The sequence below is a fragment of the Tachypleus tridentatus genome, chromosome 12 (genome assembly GCF_004210375.1).
Source record: "Tachypleus tridentatus isolate NWPU-2018 chromosome 12, ASM421037v1, whole genome shotgun sequence".
NCBI classification, from domain to species: Eukaryota; Metazoa; Arthropoda; class Merostomata; order Xiphosura; family Limulidae; genus Tachypleus; species Tachypleus tridentatus.
In genome coordinates, this window is record NC_134836.1 from 52,825,605 (window position 1) to 52,840,497 (window position 14,893).

At 35.6% G+C, this 14,893-nt stretch overlaps 1 protein-coding gene across 4 annotated transcripts in view; it reads right to left on the reverse strand.

Annotated features, from left to right (window-relative positions):
- LOC143233335 (neural cell adhesion molecule 2-like) overlaps window positions 1–6,301 on the reverse strand; it is a 71,537-nt gene extending 65,236 nt beyond the window's left edge. Inside the window, exon 1 of one of the 4 annotated variants that reach the window (XM_076469483.1) lies at window positions 5,920–6,301. In XM_076469483.1, coding sequence (XP_076325598.1) covers window positions 5,920–6,001 — 82 coding nt within the window. In that variant the 5' untranslated portion in view covers window positions 6,002–6,301. The remainder of the gene's footprint in view (window positions 1–5,919) is intronic. The other 3 variants (XM_076469481.1, XM_076469480.1, XM_076469482.1) reach the window with 3 other exon arrangements.
- Between the last annotated feature and the right edge of the window lie 8,592 nt (window positions 6,302–14,893).

Consider the following 14,893-nt stretch of genomic DNA (forward strand, 5'->3'; position numbering starts at 1 on the left):
TTTTGAACAATAACCTAACGATAGCGAACGTTCTTGACTGTAGCGATAGACCTTTATAGATGTAGATAAAATTTACTTCAAAAACAAATGTGACAAAATAACTTCCGTTATTAAGAAACAAGCATAATTATAATTAATATGTTGTTGTTTTTTATCTTGCAATCGCCTGAACAAACTTCTTTCTATGAATTAGAAACACTTACTTATTCTGTTTGTTTGTTTTTTTAATTTCGCACAAAGCTACACGAGGGCTATCTGTGCTAGCCGTCCCTAATTTAGCAGTGTAAGACTAGATGGAAGGCAGCTAGTCAACACCACCCACCGCCAACTCTTGGGCTACTCTTTTACCAACGAATAGTGGGATTCACCGTCACATTATAACGCTCCCACGGCTGAAAGGGTGAGTATGTTTGGCGCGATGGGGATGCGAATCCGCGATCCTCAGATTAGGAGTCGCACGCCTTGACACGCTTGGCCATGCCGGGCCTACTCATTCTGTGTGAGTTGGGAAAATTATTTGTTTAATTTCTCAGTATCGAATATGAACAAATTAATGTTTTCATTTTAAACTTTAACAGTGTAGCTTCAAGTTCGACAGTATATGGTCATTGTTATTACTTTGGTACCTTTAAACTGCTACTGATGGATGTCACGTGGTCACATTATAAAATTTTAATATCCGTGGAAACATTTACGTATATATCGACTGAATGAAATGGCAGGCTGTAAAAATAATATAAGTATTTCTACAAATGTTCCAGCTTTTTAGCAACAAACGATTAAAAAGCAAAATCGCTTTCATTTAAATCGACCAATAGTTAACAGGGAATGAATGAGCTTTGCATGACGTGCTGTCAGTGTACACACAGCTATTGACAAGGATTTGAAAATAAAACTCTTAAGCAGTTTTCATTTAATTAGTATAGGCATTTGCCAGTAATACAGAATGGGTCTACTGTACATACCTGAAACCATACAATAACACTTTGAGTCTGAACTGATTTAATAACGGTTCTCTGAAATTGCCCACATTGCGTTAAACTGCAAATGAGTTAATAACACATATTCCACTTTAGAACTTCCTGTGTGCGGGCAAATGTTTAATCAAAATCAATCCAGCAGCACTGAAACATGTAACAAACACACACAGCCCTATTAACTCCAGCAAATGGCACGTTGATTAAAGTATTACAAGTTGGAGTGTAATAAAAAAAACAAAAAAACAGCACATGTGACAGAGTGGCAAGTCTGAAGACTTATAACACTAAATTTCGCGTTTCAAAACCCTTGGTGGGCACAGTACTAACAGCCCATTGTCTAGCTTTATCACGATGTTATAAAAGCTACTTCAACTGAACATTCTGTTTTACCGTAAATACAGAGAGTTAGTAATGTACGTTATATTAACTTTAGTTTGAGTAAATATGTCACTAAATCTCATGATAAACGCAGCCGATTCAAAACCTGGTGTAACAGACTTATCAGAACTACTTTTCTACACTGTTTGGTGTTATTTAGTTGGTGTGATACACTGAAAATTGATCGCATTTGAAAAGAGTGCGTAACAGTAATTTCCTCCGCAAACTATTCATAGAGTAAGATCATAACGATGTGATCCCGTGAGGAGCTAGGGTTGTGAAGACGAAAATCCCTTATACTTACTGGCACCGGAGTGAAAAAAAAATACAGGACGTACCCTACCCATTGAAAGCAAAGTCCGGTGTCTTGTAAGAAGTGAGAATCCATTAACACGTGAGTTAGTAGTAAAAGTCATCCACGTGTATCAGGGACCAGTAGGCAACATAAACAAGGTGAATTACCATATGTTAAAACTGTACGAGTCGTGCGTATACAGAACATATATTCATGACACTCCGTACGAAGACCAACCAGTAAATCGCCCAAGAGAACGTGCTGTAAAAACGGTTGCTCGGAAACCGCCGTCCTCGTACAATAGATGACTTATGGAAAGCTGGTAGAGAGTACCGACTAAGCTTTTCACACACTGGAAACATTTGTAATGGAACTACGCTGCAGGACTATTATCAAGATGCACAGCCATCAGATAGAGAAGCGGTTTCCAAACTTTATGCCAAATCCTCCAGAACATTCGAGATCCTGACTGAATGCTGGTATTATGTGTACGTTACAGTCTCCCTAACACCTTTCTTCGGTTCCTCCGAATATACACAGAACGATAGTATTTTCTTTAATCATTGTATTCCCAGGATTCTTATATGGTCGAAGCTGATTAATATTGACTGTAACTGAGTTAATATTGTATATTTATTTTAACTTTTCTATTTGTTTTGATTTAATATATATTTAGAAATGCATATGTATTGTGAATGTCCCGCCTGTTTTCTAAACTTGTAAAGGATTCTCGAGCGTAGGAACCTACAATGTACGGTCAATCCCACCATTCGTTGGTAAAAGATTGGCCCAAGAGTTGGCGGTGGGTAGCAAAGACTAACTGCCTTCTCTCTGGTCTCACACTGCTAAATTAGGTATGGCCAGCGCAGATGGCCCTCGTCTAAATTTACGCGAAATTAAAAAAACAAACAAAATAAAAACTGTCTAGAATATATGTCACTATTCCATAGCTTTACAAGCAAAGCACTACGATACAGCCAATCAATCTTTTTCTACGAGACTGTCTGTCTCTATCTATCTATTCTGAAATCATAAATCTTATTTGCATGTATGTCGAATAGATGGATATAAATACGTTTGGATTAACAGTCACTTAGATTTATTCAAAATATAATATAAAAATAACATGTAATTATCATACTCTACGTTATATATTAATATATAAAACGCTTCTTCGATCATACTAATAAAATCATCTTGCTAGGCATTAAAATTTAAGATCCGATTTAAGCAGAGAAAGATCATTTCTGCCTTGTCAATAGTAAATTATTGTGTCAACTGATTCTGAAAGTTGTATTATCCTATTACCTTTGTCCCGGCATGGCCAAGCATGTTAAGGCGTGCGACTCGTAATCTGGTGGTCGCGGGTTCGAATCCCCGTCGCGCCAAACATGCTCGCCCTTTCAGCCGTGGGAGCGTTACGATGTGACGGTCAATCCCACTATTCTTTGGTAAAGGAATAGCTCAAGAGTTGGCGGTGGGCGGTGATGAATAGCTGCCTTCCCTCTAGCCTTACACTGCTAAATTAGGGACGGTTAGTACAGATAGCCCTCGAGTAGTCTTTGTGCGAAATTCAAAAACAAACAATTAAGTAAAACTTGTAAATAAATTTACTATTGAATATTTTTTATTTTGTTGGACTTATAATGTAATTTCAGTTGACAAGCATCATATGCATGTATGAAAAAAATGGTCCATTCTACAAAATAAAACATTCTTATTTGTTATTCATACGAAAATATCGAGAAAGTATCTCGCATTTCGATTATTCGTCTTGAAAAAAGCACAATAGAAACACACAAATAATATCATACTGTTTCCAGTACACAGTAAATAGGAATTTTCTATTAATGTCTTCGCACATTATTAACTGCTTTATCTTTCTGTAAAACTCTGAGAATCAATAATAGAACCTTTGCAAGTATAAATAATCTTTAATATTATGAATGGCATTGGTTTTTGTTCAAGTAAAAAGCATTTATCTGAAAAACGTAACAGATTGCAAGTCAATTTCAAAACAAAAAAGTGCTCAGTTAGATGAAAAAACACTACAATAAATATTGTATAATTTATCCAAAATATCGGAGAAAAGGGCTAACCACGAAAGGATACCATATCAATCTGCTTATATAAGCGCATAATGTCTTTGATCCTAGCCGTATGTTTATTAAACATTAATTGATCACGTAGATGGCCACTAGAAACATTTCCTTACCACACAAACGCGTCACTAATGTTTTTTTACCATACGCGATGAACTTGAACTAAGTTTTAGGCTCTAAAGTTTGTGATAAATATAACTAACTTCCGAGCCTTTTTTGTGTATGTGTGTGCGTTTCTCGTAATTTGTCCATTGGGGATTTGCTGCAAAACATCTCCCATTAAGGTGATTTTTTATCACATTTTAGGCCTATTCGTTCTAATGTTTCACTAGCTTACTTAAGTTACTTTCGGCCTTCGATTAAAATCAAAACTAAAACTTAATAGAACAGAGGGAATGAGCTTCTACCTACTCAATAAGCAGCGGCTTCAGCCCTTGAATATATTCTTATCGTATCATTGGACAAGTAATGAGTTTTAAATCCCAGAAGGCTCAGAGGTTATCGTGACGGTTATACACACTTAATAGAAAGGTTCAAAATGTGTTACCCTCCTATAGTTTATGTAAGGAAATAATGGAATCCAGGAATAGTAAGTACGGTCTTTATACTGTAGGGACACTGTCTTATAAAGAAACAAATATCAACTGACAACATATACATGTATAAACACAAATGTATCATTACATGTAGGGATACTGTCTTATAAAGAAACAAGTATCAATTGACAATATTTATACGTATAAACACACATTTATCTTTACATATATAGTAACAAGATCTGTTTTTCAGATAACAAAATAATTTTTATCTCTCGTTTATGTGTTTTATTTTTAAGTGTAAAGCAGTACAATGTACCTAACTCGGGTATCGAACTCCGACTTTTAACGTTTCAAGCCTTTAGTCTTAAGAACCGCTGAGGTACGTTTCCGTTATACGGTCGCAAATTTTTGGTCGTTTGTTTAAAGCTTAGCACAGAGCTATACAAATAGATATCTGTGCTCTACCCACCACGGGTGTCGAAACCCGGTTTCTAGTATTGAAATTGCGCAGACATACTGCTGCGCCACTGGGGGAGGGTCGCCATAAATGATAAGTTTTACTTTATGAATACAATGCTTATTCATATATTTTTAGAAATTTATTATAGTCACCTGCTATATGAATAAAATGTATATTTATATGTATGTATATATATATACTATATATATATATATATACTTTTAAAAATTATTGAACCCGTCGCACCAAACATGCTCGCCCTTTCAGCCGTCAGCCGTGGGGGCATTATAATGTTATGGTCAATCCCACTATTCGTTGGTATAAGAGTATTCCAAAAAGTTGGCGGTGGGTGCTGATGGCTCGGTGCCTTCCCTCTAGTCTTACACTACAACATTAGGAAAGACTAGCGCAGATAGCCCTCGTGTAGCTTTGCGCAAAATTGGATAAACAAAAGTTATTGAAATATGCGGGGTATAAGAGAAAAGCGCTAACTGTTCTATAACAACAGGTAAAATACTTAGTAGGTTTCTTTTGTTTATTTACACGTTAAATACACACCACGGAGAAGCATTTGTACGTAAGCCAAAATAAAGCATCAGAAAAAAATTAATATTAGTTTTCGATCACTGCGTTATATGCATTTATAGCGTTTCTTAGACTGGTGGCTATAGTTACCGCAATTGTTGAAATGAGACACAACGAAGTATCCGATTTATAAAATCAATCTCCCTCAGTCTCCATGTAAGGATGTTTTCCCGGATAATGTCCGCAATTGTTCCAGTTTTTGTCTGAACTGTCAGGTGATTAAGGCGCTCGTGTCGCAAACTGATTTTCACGAGCTCGAATTCCGTCTTCGAACACACTCGACCTTTCATTTGTGGAGACATTAAAATATAACGGTCAATCCAAGTTTTCGCCGGTAAAAAAGTAGTCCAAGAATTGGTGGCTTCTGGGGCCGATTAGCTGTCTTCCCTCTTAAATGTCCCTTAAAATAGAGATAGCTCTCTGGTAGTTTTACCCAAAATTTAATAACAAAGACACAGATATTCTTGCGGTCCATAAGTATAGAAAATTTAGCGTTTAGTATGATATTCTAGGTTATCTTTCACGTCTGTTATCTCGTTTTATTAACGAAAATTAAAGTGTGAAGAATCCATTAACCTACCTGAGTTCTGTCCCTGAATTCTCCAAGCACTGTTCCAGAAAATAAGCCATATAAATAAACTGTGAAAGTTTAATATTTCCATCGCAATGTTTTTGTTTTTTACACTCCTCTAGCTTTTTGGTTGTATATATTTCTCAACACAAAAATTACGGTTCGAATCGTTTAGACGACTCAAACTTTTAAATAATGTAGTTCATGAGATGGAACAGACACAGACGTAAGAAGGTGATGTCATATCGGAGTCGACCAATTCATTTATCAACTTCACCATTAGCCTGAGAAGTGTATTTCAACGACTATACATTAATACTTGCGTGAAGATTTGGTGTTAAACAAGTCACTCACTGTCAGAAGCAGTTCTCTCCAAGTACTATGTGCGTCACCGTAGCTGAACTTTTGTATATAGAAGAACGGTCATAAACAGCGCCATCTGTCAAGGAAAATTTAAATGTATATATTAAACATTTTTACCGTCGAATGTAAGTTATAATTGCAAAATTGTGAATGCTAACATTCTGTGTATGAGCGCATATATCTTAAATTAGTGTTTGCATTTAGCTCGTGCTATGAAGTCTTTATTAGTCTCGCCAAAACAGAATTCATTTAAATACATAATTCTAAGTAAAAGACGACGAATGACGAACAGCTGAGAGATTGCATTATTCACTTCCATTTTCACTTTAACAGCTATTTTACGAATTTATTACAAGTTAGCTTTAATGTCCCTTTCGGTAACATAGACAAATACTCATGCTTGTAGCTTCACTATAAGTAACACAGTTTATGTAATCTTTGAGCATAAATAGCATACACACACACTCTCACAGAAAACAAAGTTTGCTTCTAAAGTTTCTCTTTGAGTAAACAGGCGGAATGCATTGTTGGAAACAGTATCCCCCTTACATTTATATGATTAAAGTCGGAAAAGATGACGTAGGCACAATGAAAAGTATTTCCACTTTATATTTTATGGCAAGGCTACTGTTGCTTTTGTCTACCTCTGTCTTTAATTTTGAACTACAAACCAGAGGGAATGAAGCCCTTAGATAGCATCCATATTACAGATACACACCATATACACTAAGGGATAACCCAGCAAGGTTAGGTGGTTAGGGCACTTGACTCGTAATGTGAGGGTTGCGGGTTTAAATCCCCGTCCCACCAAACATGCTCGCCCTTTCAGTCCCAATTTAGATCAATCCCAATTTTCCTTGGTACAAGAGTTGGCGGTGGGTGGTGATGACTAGCTGCCTTCCCTCTAGTCTTACACTGCTAAATTAGGAACTGCTGGCGCAGTTAGCACTCGTGTAGCTTTGCGCGAACTTGAAAACAGGCCTTAGCTAAAAATCCTTGAAAATTCGACATAACAGTCTTATTTAAAACAGGTCAATACAAAATATCACGATATCAAATAAGGAAAAATGATATATGTATATATATATATAAAACAATTGATGCTATTGTGCTAAGCGACTGTGCATTTTTATAGTATAGTTTTTATAGTTATTAAAAAATACATCATGTTATACAGCTTGCTTTTACTGAGCTAACAGGCGACATTTGTGTTATTTACAATAATCGTTGTGCTTTTATCAGCACTAAAAACAATTGTGCACGTTTAAAGCATATTAACCAATCGTATGGTAAACTGTATAACATGTAAAGTGTAGACTATTGAATACCCACCATTTAATCGTGTCCCACATTGTTCAATAAAGTTTCTTAATGCTGGCGTAATCTCCAAAACGTCCTTTGTTCAATCGAATGGTAGATGTTAGATCAAGTAATTTATCTTGACTACTACATAACATGCGTGTTGTTGCTGTAATGTCCGTTGTCACACAGATACAACGCATTCTACAGGGTTTGGAAACACGTTTTGTACTATTGGCGTGATTGATCAGACATTTGATCAGAGTAGCGCCTCTGGTGGTTATATGTGAAAATTACGCTATTGCTTCCAGATAATTCCCTTAATAGCACTGTTCAATTTCACCATTCTCTGCTGGACTGTTTAGCTAAACTGCGAAACTTTCTTCACAGTCAGGGTACACGCACCGTAAATACGAGATACAATTCCAAGCATGAACTGAAAATATATATATATATATATTAATTATAGAAACATTCTCTCACAAGTGAATGAACACTTCATTAACCAAACCCTTTTGTAAACGATTGAACATGGAGAAAGCGCTGGATTTGTAATACTTCAAGTTGGTTCATAGTGTTCAGTCTCCCGGTGGTACAGCGGTAAGTCTACGGAGTTATAACGCTAAAATCAGAGGCTCTATTACCCTCGGTGAACTCAGAAGATAGCCTGATGTGGCTTTGCTATAAGAAAACACACACACATAGTTTTCAGTACACTATAAGTATACCTTAAGTTTAGTATAGTTTTGTAACTTTTTTGGGGGGTAATTAATAATTTTTTATTATCAATTAAATAATATTGTATGTAGTCCTGGTTGTTATATAATTTTTATAGCCAACTAAATTATAATAACTAAAGTAATGGAGAGCTTACGACTTGTTAGTAATTTAAATACAACTTTACAAAGAATATAATAGAAAAGACAAAAGTTCCCGTTCTCAGTGACAAAAAAAGTTTACGTTAATCTTAGAATTTAAATTATTTCACGAACCTTAAAAAACATTAATTTTGTGTCACGCTTGGCTTCACTCAGAGCCTTGGCTCTGAATCACTTGTACCACTCACCTTGAAAAGCAATTGTTGAACCTTGCATTCAGTCCCAGCATGAACCGGCTGGTCAGGGCGCTTGACTCGTAACCTGAAGGTCGCGGGTTCGAATCACCGTACATCAAACATGCTCAACCTTTCATCTGTATTGCCGTTATAAAGCTACAGTCAATCCCACTATTCGTTTGCAAAAGAATAACCCAAGAGTTGGTGGTGGGTGGTAATGACTAATTGCCTTCCTTCTAGATTGACACTACAAAGCTGCTAAATTAGGATAGGCCAGCGCAGATAGCCTTCGTGTAGCTTTACGCGAAATTCAAACCTAATGCACTTTGAGATTGTAAGAATAATTGAATTTGCGTTTGGTAATTACATTTGTTCATTTTCAATTCCCGGAATATGTTTAGTTTAGTGGGTTGGATTGTTATCACAAGATTATTTCTCTTATCTTTCCTTTTTCATTTTGAAACAACAGAATAAAAAACAATATAACATTTAATTTAAGCCACTCAGTATGTCAATAGTAGCTTTCAGAAAATATAAGCACTCTCAGAGATAAAAAACGGCTCAGCAAAACAACTCATGAACACTGATGGTACGCTCCTTGACAAACACGTATAGACAGATTTACAAGAGTTTGCACTCTGCTTGGTGCTGGTATCTGGTTTTCAAGGAGACAAAACATCCAACGAGAAAGCCACTGGTATTGTATAAAACGACAGAGTGGTATGTTAAGCTAATTAGAACAAATTAATTGCAATTTGAATTTCTTATACAGAAAAAAAAGACTATATGTTTGGTAAGATTATTAGAGCAAAGCAGAGGATTTTCCCATGGTCCATTCCATATTCTCTAAGATTTGGAACCTTAATAACAAAATATAGATTAATGATGCATAGGTGACTGTGAGTAAATCAAACAGAAAATGCCAATGCGTAAATATATGAAGTATAAAAGTGCGCCGTTCATAAGGGTAACAAATGCATAAATATGTGAGCAGTTTGAACTGAAATCAATATATTCATCAATATTAAAATCACAACGAGAAAACGTGAATAAAATGACAACAGAAATAACAAACAAACAAGTCAAGTAAGCATAATTTAAATCAAGATTAAATAAGTTTAAATTAATGAAATTCAAAGTTAGTAATCAAAAACCACGTGCGGTATTTATTAATGCTTGTTTGTTTGTTTGTTTTTAATTTCGCACAAAGCTACTCGAGGGCTATCTGTGCTAGCCGTCCCTAATTTAGCAGTGTAAGACTAGAGGGAATGCAGCTAGTCATCACCACCCACCGCCAACTCTTAGGCTACTCTTTTATCAACGAATAGTGGGATTGACCGTCACGTTATAACGCCTCCAAGGCTGAAAGGACGAGCATGTTTGGTGGGAGCGGGATTCGAACCCGAGCCCCTCAGATTACGAGTCGAACGCCTTAACCCACATGGCCATGCCTGGCCTACGATCACAGGGAGGCAACTAATCTACAGTGATCAATCACTATTTTATTAATTATATGTATCTGACTGAATTATTTATTCAGTAGTGCACTTTAATTATTTTATTAACATTTATTATTACTATAATTATGTTTTTAACACAGAGCAAATAAGGCCATAATTAATTAAACGGTATTCCTTCCAGTAATATCATACGGTTAAATAGTTTGGCACTGACCTTATCACAACTTATTCGTCCCCCCAAAAAACTCCTCAAAGCTTTAATTTAATAATCCCTTAATCAAAGAAATGCAGGTAGCAGCAATATTTTGATTTTAGTCAGACAACGGAAAACATCAAAGCCAAATCGCATATTCCTAATCTTTAAACTAAATATACATTCATAAATGTAGCAGAAACTAAGTTGTGAGACCTGAAACGAAACCGAGTCTGTAGAAACTAGGATATAGATCAATATAGTTTTTTACGCTGAGCCTTATGACACAAGTAACATTTCCAAATAAGAATATTTAGTCTTAACTACATTTCTACAAGTACTGTAAACACGTAAAATACATATATCTTCCACGTGAATCTCCAAATACCATAGTATATGGTTATTAAATGTTATGAGTGAGTATTAATATATGAACAACGTTTCAGTGCTTTTTTGTTAAAGTAGATATCATTGGGAAAAGACTAAAAATCGTATTTGTCTTTTGTATTTATGGTAAAACTGCGAAGGCTATCTCTCACCTATCATGTATAGTAATAGTAAGTAGAAACTATTCGACACAACTGCAGTGGGTTGAGCAGACGTAAGCCAGAAGAACGCCAATACTGTGTACAAAAAGAATCTAAAAAATTCATACTGATCTTTAGAGGAAACTAAAGTCTTGGAAAACAAAGTACCTTATTGTGTAGATAAATAAGCAAAATATAGCGAATTAGTACGACAATATACAGTCATAGGACTGTTGGTATAATCAACACAGGAATTCTGTTCTACCTCCTGCGACTTAGCTCTTAAAGGCACAACATCTACGAGTTTCAACTGGTACTCAAATCAAAATTAGTCACTCAAAATTAGTCACTCACAGGTCTGTTCTTACTGTAAAAAAATATGTATAGAAACAACATATCGCCAAGAACTTGCGGTCCGGCATGGCCAGGTGGTTGAAGCACTCGTCTTGTAATCCGAGAGTTATAGATTCGAATCCCCGTCCCACCAAACATTCTCTCCCTTTCAGCAGTGAGGGCGTTATAATGGGACGGTCAATTCCACTATTCGTTGGTAAAAGAGTAGCCCAAGAGTTGGCGGTGGGTGGTGATGACTAGCTGCCTTCCCTCTAGTCTTACACTGCTAAATTAGTGACGGCTAGAGCAGATAGCCCTCGAGTAGCTTTGCGCGAAATTCAAAAACAAACAAGTTATACGAGGGCTATCTGCGCTAGCCGTCCCTAATTTAGCAGTGTAAGACTAGAGGGAAAGCAGCTAGTCATCACCACCCACCGCCAGCTCTTGGCTACTCTTCTACCAACGAACAGTGGGACTGACCGTTGCATTATAACGCCCCCACTGCTAAAAGGGTAAGCATGTTGGGTGTAACGGGGATTCGAACGCGCGACTTTCAGGTTAAGAGTCGAGCGCTTTATCCATCTGGCTATGCCTGGCCTAGTATGGGCTAACTCCGAGTTAATTATCATAATTTATGTTGCCAAAACTAATGTATACTTTTAGAACTTCATTAATTATTTATTATTGGATTAAACTTTTTCCTATCTAAATGTCAGTTTATTTTATTAAGTTGTTTTCGTAAATTAATGAGGTATTTTAAGTATTCTGTTTCTTTAGTTCTAATAAAGTAAGACACCAATTCATCCCACTGAACTTTATCAGAATTTCTTTTTCGTCATGTATATTTTATATCCTTAATTGTGCAAATTAAGAAGGATTCGTATTATTTGTACTTATTTACTCTACTGTCATTATTTTCTAATATATCCATTCTAAGGATCACAGCACAATGTCCCTGTGGAATACTAGTTCATCTGAGGACTCACAACGCTAGAATCCAGCGTTCTAATCTCTTTTCGTAGACACGGCAGACAGCTCATTGTGACTTTGCTCTAAATAAACAAAATATTAGTATGTTATGGTTCAAAATGGTTAATTATTCTTGTTTATTTGCAAACAGAAACCTGAGCTGTATTATGTGTACTTATGAACTTAAATGAACCATTAATGTTGTCATAAGTATTAAACAATAAATGTATTAATCAATCAATTTTGAATTTCGTGCAAAGCTACACAAGGACTATTTACGTTAGCCATCCCTAATTTAGCAGTGTAAGACTAAAGGGAAGACAGCTGTTCATCACCACCCACCGCCAACTCTTGGGCTACTCTTTTACCAACAGAACGCCACATTATAAACACCCACACGGCGAGCATGTTCGGTGTGACGGGGATTCGAACCTCCGACCTTTGGATTACGAGTCGAGTGCCTTAACCACCTAGCCATGCCCATCTAATATATGTCAAAGCCAGTTGTCTTTTAGTGACGCCGTTCATCTCCCATATTTAGCAACAAAAAACTACAACATTGTCGTATGTACCTAACTTTTCTAATGTTCACGAGAACTGGCTTTCCGCGTTTTCAGATCATTTTAGTTTATGCGTACATTTAGCTTGGCGTAAACATTTCGAAGTTCAAAGGTAGTTTTAAAACATCTAAGCTTTGGATTACAAATCGTCTATCTTTACTAAAGTTTTGTGATGTCTTCTAATTTTGTCATTACTTTTTAAATGAAACATTTTTTTTATTTCTACCAAACGTATTGCAATTAGTCTTAACTAATTATCGTACTTAAAAGTAATTTTCAGACTTAAACTGTGTGGTGGAAGTTTTACCATGAACCTAATGATTTTGGATGCTGCACATGCTTTCGGCGGTTAAACCGTAATTGTTACGCTTTGTGACGTAACCAGAAAAACAATTTTGTTTCTTTGTTTTTCTTATAGCAAAGCCACATCACGCTATCTGCTCAGCCCACCGAAGGAAACGAACCCATGATTTTAGCGTTGTAAATTCGAAGACATACCGCTCTACTAGCGGGGGCCCAGAAAAACAAATTCGATGAATTTGTGATATAGTAATAACGTGTAAAATAAACTGAAAAGCAAACAAAAATAAATTTATATGATTGTCATACATATATAAGTCGAGAACTTTGGCTTCATACTACACTCTTTCTAATCATTAAAATATAATATTGTTGTTTCTTCTTTCTTTCGTTTCTTCTACTTCCAAATACTCTTCAGTCATTCCTCCATTTTTCCACGGTTTGACTTGAAACTTGATATAGTTATGGAGTACAGTTGAAACCTTTTTGTTTTTTCAGATAATCCGTTTTGAGGATTTTACAGTGTCAACGGTGTAACCCTAAAATGTATATTTTGGGCTCCTTTGAAATCAAGATAAAAATTGTAACAAAAAATATATTTTCACGAGCCCAACACATTGGCATTTAAAATGTCGAATTTTCCCTTTTATTGAGTCACATCTCACAATAAGAAAAATGATTTTGGAACTTGTGTGAATTACTTAGTCGTATTTTGGTACTTGTCATAGAAAATAGTATTCTACAGGTATTAAATCTGAAGAACAAAAATAATGGATTTTTCCCATTTTTAATACTTACAGGGGGGAAGAAGATGCCACTAAAAGTACAACTTCAGGGTTTTTGACAATTATTTTGTCCACTATAGGTAGCCATATTGGAATTGTGTGACAGAAACATGTTGCATTTACCCGTGAGTATTGACCTCTTTAAGTTTCTCCCGTTTTTCTTCATTTTTTAGAGGTGTACTTGAAAATAATTTTTATTTTCTCAATGCACAAGTGCTTTTCCTTTATGATGAAGGGAAAGTTTGGTGATCAACTCTTAACGATTTATTGTTTTCTTTTGCAAAACTCCATCGTGGATCGGGTAAGTCTAGTAAATATTGGTTTTGTTCTTGTTTTTAAATTTCGCGCAAAGCTACACGAGGGCTATCTGCGCTAGCAATCCCTATTTTAGCAATGTAAGATTAGAGGGAAGGCAGCTAGTCATCACCACTCACCGTCAACGTTTGGGCTACTCTTTTACCAACGAATGGTGGAATTAGCCGTCACATTATAATGCCTCCACAGCTAAAGGAACGACATGTTTGGTGTTACAGGTAATAAGTATTATAATTAAACCATAAAGACAAACAATACGAAATTATTAGAACATATTAACTGTGATATAATCCATTTATATATATACATATACTTTGTTGAACACCTACCAAGCAGTAAAACTAATTAAACAGACTTTTCTACCATAATTATTTGTGTGAATTATGAATGGAGATACGATTCACATTATCTTATTAACTGAAATTGCGTTAACTTGAATCCAAAAGAAAGTATGTTTCCAAACTAAACATCATAAAGAACTGATTTTTAATAGTGTTGACCAATTCAATTGAAACCATTCTATTTATAAAGATCAGTTTTTCTGTCAAAATATTCAATAAATTTGTATGTAGTGGCATAGAAGTAATAAATGTTAGTACCAGTTAGGTTTTATCAAATGATACCACATGAGCCATGAAATGTTAGTTACCCATCGTAAGAACTTTAAGTTAATATATTACAACAATATATTTATTAGTTTGTTATAACTTTAAAAACAAACCGAAACAAAAACAAATTAAACAGAAAACACTGCACTAATTGAAAAGATCCAAGAGTACAAGGCCCAGCACGACCAGGTGGTTAAAACACTCGACTTGTAATCGG